The 12,830-nt window shown below is 42.3% G+C and overlaps 1 protein-coding gene and 1 long non-coding RNA gene across 6 annotated transcripts in view; one reads left to right on the top strand and one right to left on the bottom strand.

The window, feature by feature from the left end:
• WDR93 (WD repeat domain 93) overlaps positions 1 to 12,830 on the top strand; it is a 52,157-nt gene that overhangs the window by 797 nt on the left and 38,530 nt on the right. For 3 of the 5 annotated variants that reach the window (XM_021098964.1, XM_021098966.1, XM_021098965.1), the window contains exons 1-3: positions 3,296 to 4,203; positions 5,092 to 5,284; positions 7,506 to 7,570. In XM_021098964.1, the coding sequence (XP_020954623.1) occupies positions 3,877 to 4,203; positions 5,092 to 5,284; positions 7,506 to 7,570 (585 nt within the window). In that variant the 5' untranslated portion in view covers positions 3,296 to 3,876. Of the gene's footprint in view, positions 1 to 3,295; positions 4,204 to 5,091; positions 5,285 to 7,505; positions 7,571 to 12,830 lie in introns of those variants that run through there. The other 2 variants (XM_021098963.1, XM_013997115.2) reach the window with 2 other exon arrangements.
• LOC110261554 overlaps positions 1,093 to 12,830 on the bottom strand; it is a 54,275-nt gene continuing 42,537 nt past the window's right edge. Inside the window, exon 3 of the long non-coding RNA XR_002345805.1 lies at positions 1,093 to 2,079. This is a non-coding gene — a long non-coding RNA (uncharacterized LOC110261554). The remainder of the gene's footprint in view (positions 2,080 to 12,830) is intronic.

Consider the following 12,830-nt stretch of genomic DNA (forward strand, 5'->3'; position numbering starts at 1 on the left):
TGGAACTCCTGTTTTTACCTATTTTTGTGACTCATTTTTTCCCCTTTCGTTGGCTTATTAGCTATAACTCTTTGTTTTATTACTTTAGTGGTTGCTTTAGGATTTATAATATGCTTTTGTTTTTGTTGTTGTTGTTGTTGTTTTTTGGCAGAGACAGCATGCAGAAATTCCCAGGCCAGGGATTGAACCCATGTCATAGCAGTGACAACCCTGAGTCCCTGTTGTTCTACATATGTTCTTAACCCCACGTTACATTATTATTTTTGTTTAAACATTTTAAATATCTCTTAAAGAGATTTACATAATAAGAGAAATTCTTTTATATTTACCTACATATCTATCATCCAGTGCTTTTCATTCTTTTGTTTAGATTCACATTTCTCTCTGATGCCTGAAGGCCTTTCTTTCACATTATTGTTGCTTTTTTTTTCTTTTTACGGCTGCATCTGCAGCATATAGAAGTTCCCAGGCTAGAGATTGAATCGTAACTGCAGCTGCCAGCCTATACCACAGCCACAGCATTGCCAGATCTGAGCTGCCTCTGCAACCTATGCTGCAGCTTGCAGCCATGGCAGATCCTTAATTCACTAAGTGAGGCCAGGGATTGAACCCTCATCTCATGGATACTGGTTGGATTCTTAACCCTCTGAGCCACAACAGGAACTCCCTTTGCATTAGTTCTTATAATGCTGATCTGCTGCTGCTGAATTCTTTCAGTTTTTGAATGTATAATAAGTCTGTATTTTACCTTCATTTATTGAGATACGTTTTTTAACCTAGAATTCTTGATTGACAAATTTTTTCTGTTAATACTTCACTGCCTTCTCACTTGCAATGTTTCCTTCAGGAAATCTGTTGTTCTTTGTTCCTCTGTAAATGTCTTTCTATCTCTGGCTGCATTTCAAATTTTGTCTTTATCATTTTTTTTTTTTTTTTGTCTTTTGTCTTTTTAGGGCCCCACCTGTGGCATATGGAGATTCCCAGGCTAGGGGTATAATTGGAGCTGTAGCCGCCAGCCTACACCACAGCTCATGGCAACACCAGATCCTTAACTCACTGAGTGAGGCCAGGGATCGAACCCACAACCTTATGGTTCCTAGTCGGATTCGTTAACCACTGAGCCACAACAGGAACTCCTCTTTATCTTATCACTAGTTTTGATTATGATGTGCCTTGGTATAAATTTCTTCATGCGTAATTTGCTTAGGATTTGTTTTTCTTCTTGAATCTGTGGGTTTAGAGTTTTCATCAAAATTTGAAAATTTTTGTCCATTATTTCTACAACTGTTTAAAAAAATCTCTTCCCTCATTTGAGGATTTCAATCACACTTATACTAGGCTACTTCAGATTATACCACATGTCACTCTTTTATTTTTTTTCTTTTTTTTTCTCTTTGTTTCATTTTATTTCTGTTGCTGTGTTTTTAAGTGCACAAATCTTTTCTTTGGCACATTTAATTTGTCTTGTTTTGAAATCTTTTTATGAATCGAATTCATTGCATTTTTTCATCTGAGACATTGTAGTTTTCATCCCTAAAAGTTCAGTTGTGTGTTTTTAAATATTTCCACATCTTTACTTATCATATACAGCATTTCCTCTTGGTTTTTGGCCTGCTGAGTCTAATATCTGTTAATTATGACTCAGCTTCAAGTGACTGAGTTTTCTCTGTATTATGGCTTGTGGTTTCCTGCTTCTCTGCATGCCAGGTAATTTGTTTTTATTGGATCTTAGGCATTGTGAATTTTACTTCATTGGATGCTTGATCTCTTTGTAACTGAGCAAGGGCTGTTGTGCCCAAGGTGCAGAAAGCCAAACTCTGACAGCAGGTGTTTGCAGCATAGTAAGTGTTTATTGCAGAACCACCAAGCAAGGGAATGGGAGGAAAATCTCAGAACTACTCTGTCTTGTTCTTTGGGTTAGGGGTATTTTAAAGGAGAACAAAGAAACTGGCATTAATCATCATCTTGTGACATTTCTGTGACATGTCTTAATCACAGTTTCGGGAATCAGGATGTCTCTGATTTACAATCCTCTGGTCAGGTGGTCCATGGCTTGGGGGTCTGCGAGCTCATCCTGCCCTGAAGAAACAACCAGAGTGTGTACTTTAAGGATGATGTCTACATGTCTAAGTTTAGTACTTATGATGTTATCAACTACTGCGGTCTTAGTCATCTGATTCTGGGTGATTAGTGTTTAATCAGCACAGGCTTGAGTTCAGAGGAGACATAAAAGGGAATAAAGTTTCAGACAGAAAAATTAATCGCAAACTCAGTAAGGGTACCCTGTGTTAGGGAGCCTAGGTTGCATATTTGTATTCCTATAAGTCTTCTCCAGCTTTGTCTTGGTATATAGTTAAGTTACTAAGTAAGTTTGACCTTCTGACTTCTAAGATTTGATGGGTAATACCAGTACAGTGTTTATTCCAGGGTTAATTTTTCCCACTACTTGGCTAGACTCTTCTGAGTACTCTAGCCAGTGTTTGTGAATTAGGAGCTTTTCCCATTCTCACTAATGGAAACGGTTGTTATTCCCAGCCTTTGGTGAGTTCAGCTTGCTGTTCCCATGATTATTCAGGCGGTTCTTTCCTCTCAGACCCAGACTCACCTTTGCACTGGAAACATCACAGATGTGCTCCAGTGGGTAAGAGAAGATGGTGGGAGCAGAGCCTTTATATGACTTCCATGGATCCAAGACACTCTGACAGTGCAAGACCCTACTCCACTACCTATTAAGCATCTTAAAATCTACCCTGTGTTCCACATTAAATGCCTTTTTAAAACTGTAACATTTGAAAGCCTTTTTTTTTTTTTTTTTTTTTTTTGCCATGCCTGCAACATGCAGAGGTTCCTGGGCCAGGGATCAAACCCATGCCACAGCAGCAACCCAAACCGCTGCAGTGACAACATGAGATCCTTAGCCCACTGTGCCACAAGGGAACTCCTGAAAGTCTTAAACATTATGCACACTCAGAGTGGAGCCAATAAGTTGATTTGGGTTTTTTTTTTTACTCAATATTTTTTTCGAGTCTCAAACATTTCTTGAAAAATCTCATAGGCTCTGGGCACTGTGCCTATAGAGCCCCTGGATGGCAGCAGCGGGACTAGAAAGGAAGGAACAAATTCAACAGTGAGAGTTGGAAGTACTTGAGCTACACCTTATTATTTTTTTTTTTTTTAGGGCCACACCTTTGGCATACAGAACTTCACAGGCTAGGAGTTGAATCAGAGCCACAACTGTGCCACAGCCACGCAACGAGGGATCCGAGCCGCATCTGCAACCTACATCAGAGCTCACGGCAATGCCACATCCTTCACCCACTGAGGCCAGGGATTGAACCCTGGTCCTCGTGGATACTAGTTGGGTTCATTAATCTCTGAGCCAGGATGGGTACTCCGTACTTGAGCTACATCTAATTGGAGGTGAGGGAAAAGGAAGTGCAAAAGTCATGGCTCCTAACCCAGCTGGCTTGAGCACAACCGTTTGCAGAGATGCAAGAGCCAGGAGAAAGCATAAGTTGTAGGAGAAAAGGCATATCCTCTTTGGTCCAGAAAGACAGCCACTCTCTCATCGGGAAGTGAAGAAAGGCAGTAAGGATGCCAAATTTCTTTCCTTCCCTCATAGCACACGTCATCCTGGGCTGGCCTTGAAGATGTAAGCAGTCAGTACCTATCTCAGCAGATAGCCTTAGTAACATGAAGAGCATCTCTTGACAATGTGCTAACAATCATGTGATAAATAAGGAAGGTATCAGTCTCTAGAATAAATAGCTCCCACAGACTCTTGTGCCAAGGAGAAAATAGCTGTCCTTTGTAACTTATCCTTTTTCTCAGAGTACCTTGGCTTGCTTCCTTCATTAGCCTTTCCGAGTTTCACTGATGTTTCCAGCACCACCTTCTGCCATGACAGCTCCCAAAGGAAGTCGAACCCAGAAGATGAAGCTGCCCATTTTTACACGAAAGGGGACCCTGAAGGTACCCTCCCCCACAGAGGAGGACTGGTCTAAGGATGATGAAGAGGATTACATCTTCAAGGGTCCAGATCAAGAGCTGGATTCCTTACCTCAGCCTTATCGAATGATCAACAAGCTGGTGAACTATCTGTTTGACTGTTCATGGGAAATTATTGAGGAGAGGGACAAATCGAGGAAAGCTGAGCTCAGCCGGATCCAGCCCACCATCTACCCTCCACTGATGGAGAGCAAGGTATGGAGCAGCTGACCAAGAGCCCTTGTTTCTCAGTTGAGTGTTGATGCATGAAAGCATCTGATCTAGGGAAGGACTCCTACCAGGAACCCTCACTCAGTAAGACAGGTGCATAGTTGAAAGATGATGGGCCTGCTGATGCTGATTAAAATAGATTTAGTAAATGCCTGAGGTGGTTGTTCTGGTTCATTAAAGAGTATACAGTTATGGGAGTTCCTGTTGTGATGTGGCGGAAACAAATCTGGTATCCAAGAGGATGCAGGTTTGATCCCTGGCCTCCCTCAGTGGGTCTGGGATCCAGCATTGTTGTGAGCTGTGGTGTAGGTTGCAGACACAGCTCAGATCCCGTGTTGCCATGGCTGTGGCTGTGGCCGGCAGCTGCAGCTCTGATTCAACCCCTAGCCTGGGAACCTCTATATGCCACACATGTAGCCCTGAAAAGAAAAAAAAAATTATACAGTTTTATCTTTTACATCCTATTGTTATTTTAAAATCTTCCTGAGTATAATAATCACTCTCTTGCTGGATTGTTGGGAATCTGCCAGGGCATCAGCCATTGTTCTTTCTGCAGGGTTCTAGATGAATAAAACACAGAGAATGGGGTCACTGGTCCACTCAGCACAGGGCCCACAACCATACTTCATGTTGGGATTGAGCACTTTATTCTCAATCTCTTTGCTTTCTCTGGCCCTGTTCCCCTAAAAGTGGAATGCTCTGACTTTCTTGATGCTTGAGCAAGACAATTAGATGGGCACTGTGTTTAGGCATGATACCGTAAGTACAAAGGATTTACATCCCTCTTTGCAAAGTTAGCTCATATTACTTGCAGATGGTGATAACTGAAAGCCATTTCTTTCTTTTTTTTTTTCTTTGTTTTTCTTTTCTCAGCTCAACAAAATGCCACACTGCATGGCTCTTTCCCAAGACTATGTGTTTATTGGAGGAACCAAAGGATTCTCCATCTACAGTCTGTATAATGCTAAACGAGTCTATGCTTGGGAGAAACTTAAGGTTGATGTCACGTCCATCTGGGCCACAGATCTGGGAAGTGAAATACTCATTGCTCCTGTGGATGAAATGGGTATTTGTCCCTCATCTTCCTTTTTAGCCTAGTTTGCAGATATCGGTAGACTGGTGTTCAATTTAATCTCCTTTCCAGGCATGGGAGGCGCCAGACATGGAGAGTCCTCCATGGCCACACAGTATTAACTAATATCTGCAGGACAGTCTGGTGTGCCAGGCACTGTTCTAACAATTCACATCCCATTTAACCCTCACGACAGCCCCTGGAGGTAAATAGAGTGTTTTTCAGAAGACTAGACAACCGAGGCATGGAAGTTAAATAACTTACTCGAGCCCACGCAGGAAATAAGGGACACAGGCAGGATTTGCAGCAGGCAGTATGGCCCTGGAGGCCACACCCTTTCTGGCACTTAGCAATCCAGCTGCTCAGATAAGCCAGAGTTGCTTTATTTTCTCTTGGCCTAAGGATGAGCCAGGCCTGAGGACCACAGTATAGAGAACTATGGACCATTCCTGGATCCTGTTTCTGCAGGAGAGTGGCTCCTCCAGTTGGCATTTTAGGAAGAACACCCTGATAGTGTTTGAAAAAGTAAAAAGGAGAGGTTGAGAGACCAGGAAGAGCTAGTGCATCTGATGAGGGTAGGAATTACCAAAGTCTGAACCAAGGCGGGGGCTGTTAAAATGAAAAGAAGGAGTTCCCGTCGTGGCACAGTGGAAACGAATCCGACTAGGAACCATGAGATTGCGGGTTCAATCCCTGGCCTTGCTCAGTGGGTTAAGGATCCACTGTTGCCGTGAGCTGTGGTATAGGCCACAGACACAGCTCAGATCTCGCATAGCATGGGCCAGCAGCTGTAGCTCTGATTGGACCCCTAGCCTGGGAACCTCCACATGCCTCTGCTGTGGCCCACCCCCCAAAAAAGCAAAATAAATAAATAAATAAAAGATAATAACATTAAAAAAAGATAGATTTGCACTTATCACCCTGCATTATATCTAGTTGGTTACATATCTGTTTGAGTTTTGTGATGAATTTGAGAGCAGAAATTGTCTTGGTTGTCCCAGCACATTCATGGTCCTGGAGCAGATATACCATGAATGTTTATTGGGTTGAGTTAGACTTGTACCCACAGTGGGCCAAATGCCCCTACAAGGTCTGTATTATGGCTTTAGGGGCAGGTTATGAGTGTCTGGGAGGCACCCCAAGAAAGAGGCAAGAAATCATGGTGGGTGATGATCATATACTGGAGCCCTTAGGTTAGATGGGAATTAGAATGACAGAATTACTTATTGAGGAGTTCTGGTTGTGGCGCAGTGGAAAGTAGTATCTATGAGAATGCTGGTTCAATCCCTGGCTCGCTCAGTGGGTTAAAGATCCAGCATTGCTGTGAACTATGGTGTAGGTCATAGATGCCGCTCAGATCCCAAGTGGCTGTGGCTGTGGCGTAGGCCAGCAGCTGTAGCTCCGATTTGACCCCTAGCCCTGGAACTTCCATATGCTGAGGGTGCAGGCCTGAAAAAAAAAAAAAAAAAAAATCAAACAAACAGATTACTTATTGAATAAAAAAAAAATAACCGCATAAGGAGCTTTTTGGGGTTTGAGAGATGAGGCACATAGAAGAGTAAGATATGATCCTTTCCCTTGAGAATCTGTACATTTGCAGGAGGAATAAAAGACTCAGGAAGCAGCTGGCAAACAATGGGAAATGCTGCTGGAGGAGATGCTAAAGCAGGTGGATAGAAGTCATGGAGATTGGTGTGGCCAAAGTGCTTACATGAGGATTCTAGAAGAGGTGGGGCCGGGGTGGACAGAGAGGACTGGGGAGGGAGAATAATTTGAACATTTCAAGTAAGAGGTAGAAACAAGGAGAACAAGGTGCTCCTGGGCAGTGGAGGGGCCAGGGAAGAAGCCTAACATTGCATGAACTTAGAATGGTATTTCAGAAAGTCAAATATAAAATTCCAGTTTTTGGAGTTGCCATTGTGGCACAGAGGAAACAAATCTGACTGGGAACCATGAGGTGTCAGGTTCTATCCCTGGCCTCGCTTAGTGGATTAAGGACCTGGTGTTGCTGTGAACTGTGGTGTAGGTCGAAAACATGGCTTGGCTCCCACATTGCTGTGGCTGTGGTATAGGCTGCAGCTGTAGCTCTGATTGGACCCCTAGCCTGGGGAATCTCCATATGCTGCGGGTGTGGCCCTAAAAAGAAAAAAAAAAAATTCCAGTTTTTCTTTAGCTCAACTGTCGGTCTTCATTCTTACTTATTTTTCTGTTTCAGGTATCATTAGACTGTTTTATTTTTATAAGGATGGTCTTTATCTCATCAAAGCCATCAATGAAGTGGTAAGCTCCTGTTCTTTTATCTATAGCTGGGCCCAAACTGTAGTAAATCATGTTCATTTCGACATGGAGATCAATGACAACCATTCTAGAGTAAAGAGAAACAGAGACCTCCCTGGCCCGAAAGCCTTCTCCAAATAGCCAATTAAAAGATCCCTCAGTATCAGAGGGTACATGCTGGATGCCTTGGATTTACTTATCTTGTTGTCAACAGAAGAAAATTACCAAGGAGCTCCAGATTGAGTACCAGACCAACATATCTAATAACTACTCACAAGTCCCTGAATTTTCGGCTGCGCCTCACATCCAGTTCCTTTGTCTGTGCTGTTCCCTCTGCCTAGAATGCTCTTCCTTGTCTCCCTACTTACTATGTGTGCCCCTTAAATGTCTCTCATTCTTTAAAACTAGCTCAGGGAGTTCCTGTTGTAGCTCAGTGGTAATGAACCTGGATAGTATCCCTGAGGATGCAGGTTCAATCCCTGACTTCACTCAGTGGGTCGGAGATCCGGCGCTGTGGTGAGCTGTGGTGTAGGTCACAGATGTGGCTTAGATCCTGAGTTGCTGTGGCTGCGGTGTAGGCAGGCAGCTGCAGCTCCAATTTGACCCTTAGCCTGGGAACTTCCATATGCCACACATGTGGCCCTAAAAAGCAAAAAACCAAAACCCAGCTCAGATATCTCCTCTAAGATACTTTCCCTGATTGACCCAAGAGGAGCTAATCTCTTCGTTCTCTGTGCCACCAGCATGTAGGACAGAATTGCTATCACAGTTTTCTCCACTTTCTGTACTTAGCTGTTTGTATGACTGCTTCTTTTCCTGGATGTAAGTTCCTCCAGGGCAGGAGACATGCCTTACTCACCTGTGTTTTTCTGGTTCTTAATACATTGCCTATGTACTATAGGTTCTTAGAAAGTGTTTTTTGAATTAGTGAATCCAAAAAAGGAAGGTATTGCTCAGAGTATATTTTTAATCGGAGTTTGTTTTGTAAAAAAATGTTATTGATGAGTATCAAAGAAATTCAGTGGGGAAAGAGTATTTTCAACAAATAATGCTGGAATGCTAGATAAACAAATGGGGGGATGCATCTCAGCCCTATTTCATACTATATATAAAAATTAATTTGAGATGGATTATAGGCCTAAATGTAAAGGCTAAAAACATTATCCTTCTTGAGGAAAATATTTTTCTAAACTTGGGGCAGAGATTTCTTAGGACATAAAAAGCACTAAACATAAAAGAAAAAAAACACTGAAATTGGACTTATCAAAATTAGAAACTTCTCATTCTGCACACCATATACAAAAATCAACCTAAAATGAATCATATATCTCTACGAAAAATCTAAAATTATAAAACTTCTAGGGAGTTCCCGTCGTGGCACAGCAGAAATGGATCTGACTAGGAACCATGAGATTGCGTGTTGGATCCCTGGCCTCGCTCAGTGAGTTAAGGATCCAGTGTTGCCATGAGCTGTGGTGTAGGTTGCAGACGCAGCTCAGATCTGGCGTTGCTGCGGCTGTGGTGTAGGCCGGCAGCTACAGCTGCAATTAGACCCCTAGCCTGGGAACCTCCATATGCCATGGGTGTGGCTCTAAAAAGACAAAAATAGATAAATAAATAAATAAAATAAAACTTCTAGAAGAAAACATAGGAGAAAGTCTTTGTGACCTTGGGGTAGGCAAGGATTTTTTTAAACTATAACACCCAAAACGCAGTCCATAACAAGAATAAAACTGATATATTAGACTTCATCAAAATTAAAAACTTCTCTTCTGCAAAAGACACTGTTAAAAGAATAACAAGGCAAGCCATAGACTGGGAGCAAATACTTGCAAATAACATCTGTGATAAAGGATTTGTATCCAGAAGTTATAAAGAACTCCCCAAACTCAAAACTCAAAACTAAGAAAACAACCCAATATTTAAGAACGAGTCAAGATTTTGGAAAAAAAAAAAAAAAAAAAAAAAGGACAATTCACCAAAGAATATATATGGAAGATAAATAAGATGTTCACCACCATTAGTCATTAGGGAAATGCAAATTGAAATCACAAGCTATCATTGCACGTGTGTTTGAATACCGAAAACCAAAAAGACTGAACATACCAAGTGTTGGCAGAGATATGGAGCATCTGGAACTCTTGTACACTCCTGCTGGTGAAGCATGGCACTACAACCACTTTGGCAAGTTTTTTTGGTTGTTGTTTGTTTTTTGTTTTTTGAGTCAAGGAATTCTCCAGTGGCTCAGCAGGTTAAGGATCTGGTGTGGCTCCAGTCACTGCTGTGGGTTCAGTCCCTGGCCCTAGAACTTTTGCATGCCGCAGGCATGGCCAAAAAAATAAAAATTAAAAAGTTAAACATCCACTTGCTGTATGATATGGCCATTCCATTCCTAGTAATTTACCCAAGAGAAATGAAAGCATATCTCCATACAAAGACGTGTACCTGAATGTTCCTAGCAGCTCTATTTGTTACAGCCAAAACCCAGAAACCACCTGATATCCATCAACATAAGAATGGATAAGCAAGTCATGGTACATACTGCTCAGCAGTCAAAAAAGATGCACATAACAACATGGATAAGTCTCAGAATAATGCTGAGTGGAAAAAGTCATAAAAAGGAATATCTAGTGACAGGAAACACCAGTTTTTGCCTGGAGTGGGTTGAGAGAGGGGTGGCGGGGAGGCTTACAAAGGGGCAGGAGAAAAGTTTTGGGGGTGATCGATGTGTCCACTATTTTGATGGAAACTACTGCTCATTTCAAGGGGTATACATATGTCTAAATTAATCAAATGGTACACTTTGGGGGGGGGGCACTGGAGGTGTGCCTATGAGACATGCGGAAGTTCCCAACCCTGGGGATCCAACCTGTACCACAGCAGTGATCTGGGCTGCTGCAGTGACAACGCCAGATCCTTAACCAGTTGGGCCGCAAGAGAACTCCCAAACTGTACACTTAAACATGCACAGTTAATTATGTTATCACATCCCTCATAAAGCTGCTAAAAAACTTCTACTCATCAAAAGATGCTATTAGAATTCGATCGGTATCAGGGCCAGAGAGCAGACCCCAGAGAACTTGAGAAAGCCCACCATTCCCCTGTCTAGTGACCCTCACACCCCAGGAGGAGCCGCAGCTGTCACGGCAGCCCCTATCACCATGACCACAACCCTGAGCAAGGAGGCAGAGGCCCAGCCACCCACTGCTCTCTGTGCTGCCCACGCCTGCACCATTCGCTCAAGGAGTGTCACCTGCTGGTGGGACAAAGAGGTCATGGCAACAAAGGTTTAGGGAACAGTTAGATGATTCCTTCAAGTAAGAGTTAAGTTTTCACTGACAGTAAGGACATCAAGGAGGATGTATTTGGGCAGCAGACTTCCATAAAGAGTAACCCCAGGACGTGCCTTTGCTGTGTAGGAGATGGAGGGACCCATGGCGTGTGGCATTGTTGAAGGAGAAAGGATGCAGAGGTCGCTGATGTTACAGGCCCTGTATGATTCTAATTACATGACATTTAAGAATGAGGGAAACTAAGCTGTGCTGGTGAGGAAGAGCAGAATGCTGGTGGCCTATAGAGGTATAATTGACTAAGATGGAGCACTAGGGAACTTTCTGGGGTGATGGTAAGGTCCTATACCTTGACTGTGTATCAGTTACACAAATGTATACATCTGTCCAAACTCACCAAGTTGTACGTTTAATATCTGTGCCTATAACTGTTTTGAAATTCATTGCCTTTGGAAGCTGCTAGGGTACAAACTCAATACTCTGAAAACTGATTAGGGAAAGCATCAAGCATTTATCTTGACTTTTCAGTATCAGCTGTATTTCAGGGTAATCAAATAGTTGATGGTGGAAAAAGAGAAGGATTTTCTTTATAGAAAAATTCTAACAAATGCAGAAGGAATGATATAATTGGGATATCTCAATTTGGTAGCCTATTTCTAGAGTAATGGTATAGGTAATGGCCTTCAATGGTTGATGGGGAACTTTATTTATTTATTTTTTATTTTTTTGTCTTTTTAGGGCCACACCCTCGACATATGGAGGTTCCCAGGCTAGGGGTCAAATCAGAGCTACAGCTGCCGGCCTATACCACGGCTGCAGCCACGGCAATGCCAGATCGGAACCGTGTCTGCAACCTACACCACAGCTCATGGCAGCGCCAGATCCGTAACCAACTGATTGAGGCCAGGGATCGAACCCGCAACCTCATGGTTCCTAGTCGGATTCGTTTCCACTGTGCCACAATGGGAACTCCTGATGGGGAACTTTATAACTGACAAGCCAGGATAACAGCTGTTCTCAGTGATCAATAATGTGGCTATTATTAAAAGAAAGAACAACTAGCTATCATTAATGAGCCTTCTGACGTAAGGCCAGAGGGAAGCACTGAACACCTGTGATTAGTCTTTTTTTTTGGGGGGGTGGCGCTGTCTTTTTAGGGCCGCACTCGTGGCATATGGAGCTTCTGAGGCTAGGGGTCGAATCAGAGCGGTGGCCACCAGCCTACACCAGAGCCACAGCAATGCCAGATCCGAGCTGCATCTTCGACCTACACCATAGCTCACGGCAACAATGGATCCTTAACCCACTGATCAAGGCCAGGGATGGAATCCACTACCTCATGGTTCCTAGTCAGATTCATTTCTGCTGCGCCTCACAGGAACTCCCAGTCTTGCCTTTTGTTTTAATTGGACCTAAGTCAAATTAAACCTCTAGATGTAGTTTCTACTTTACTGGAAAGAGAAGGGACACAAGGACATGTTTAACAATGCAATCAGTCTAATGTAGAAAGTGAAAAGTTCTATAGGACAAAGGACCCAAATAATTCAACAACCACAAAAAAGGCAAAAAGAAAAACAAATGGGTTAACAGCTATAAATTAAGAGAGACTTAAGAGATAAATTGACAAATTAACTAAATACAATATGTGGACTTCATTTGAATCCTTATTTGAATAAATCAATTGTGGAAAGATATTTATAAGACAACTGAAGAAAACTGAAAACAGACGAATTAATAAGTTATAGGGGATAAACAACAAAGTCCTACTGTATAGCACAGAGAACTATATTCAATGTCCTATGATAAACCATAATGGCAAAGAATATAAAAAGTGAATGTATATATGTATAACTGAATCACTTTGCTATACTGCAGAAATTAACGTAAATCAACTATACGTTAATAAAAGAGGAATTATTGTTAATCTTTTAGGTGTGATTAAATAAAAATATTTAATGAAGTTGGGAGGTAAT

Source organism: Sus scrofa, chromosome 7, assembly GCF_000003025.6.
Source record: "Sus scrofa isolate TJ Tabasco breed Duroc chromosome 7, Sscrofa11.1, whole genome shotgun sequence".
Taxonomy (NCBI): domain Eukaryota; kingdom Metazoa; phylum Chordata; class Mammalia; order Artiodactyla; family Suidae; genus Sus; species Sus scrofa.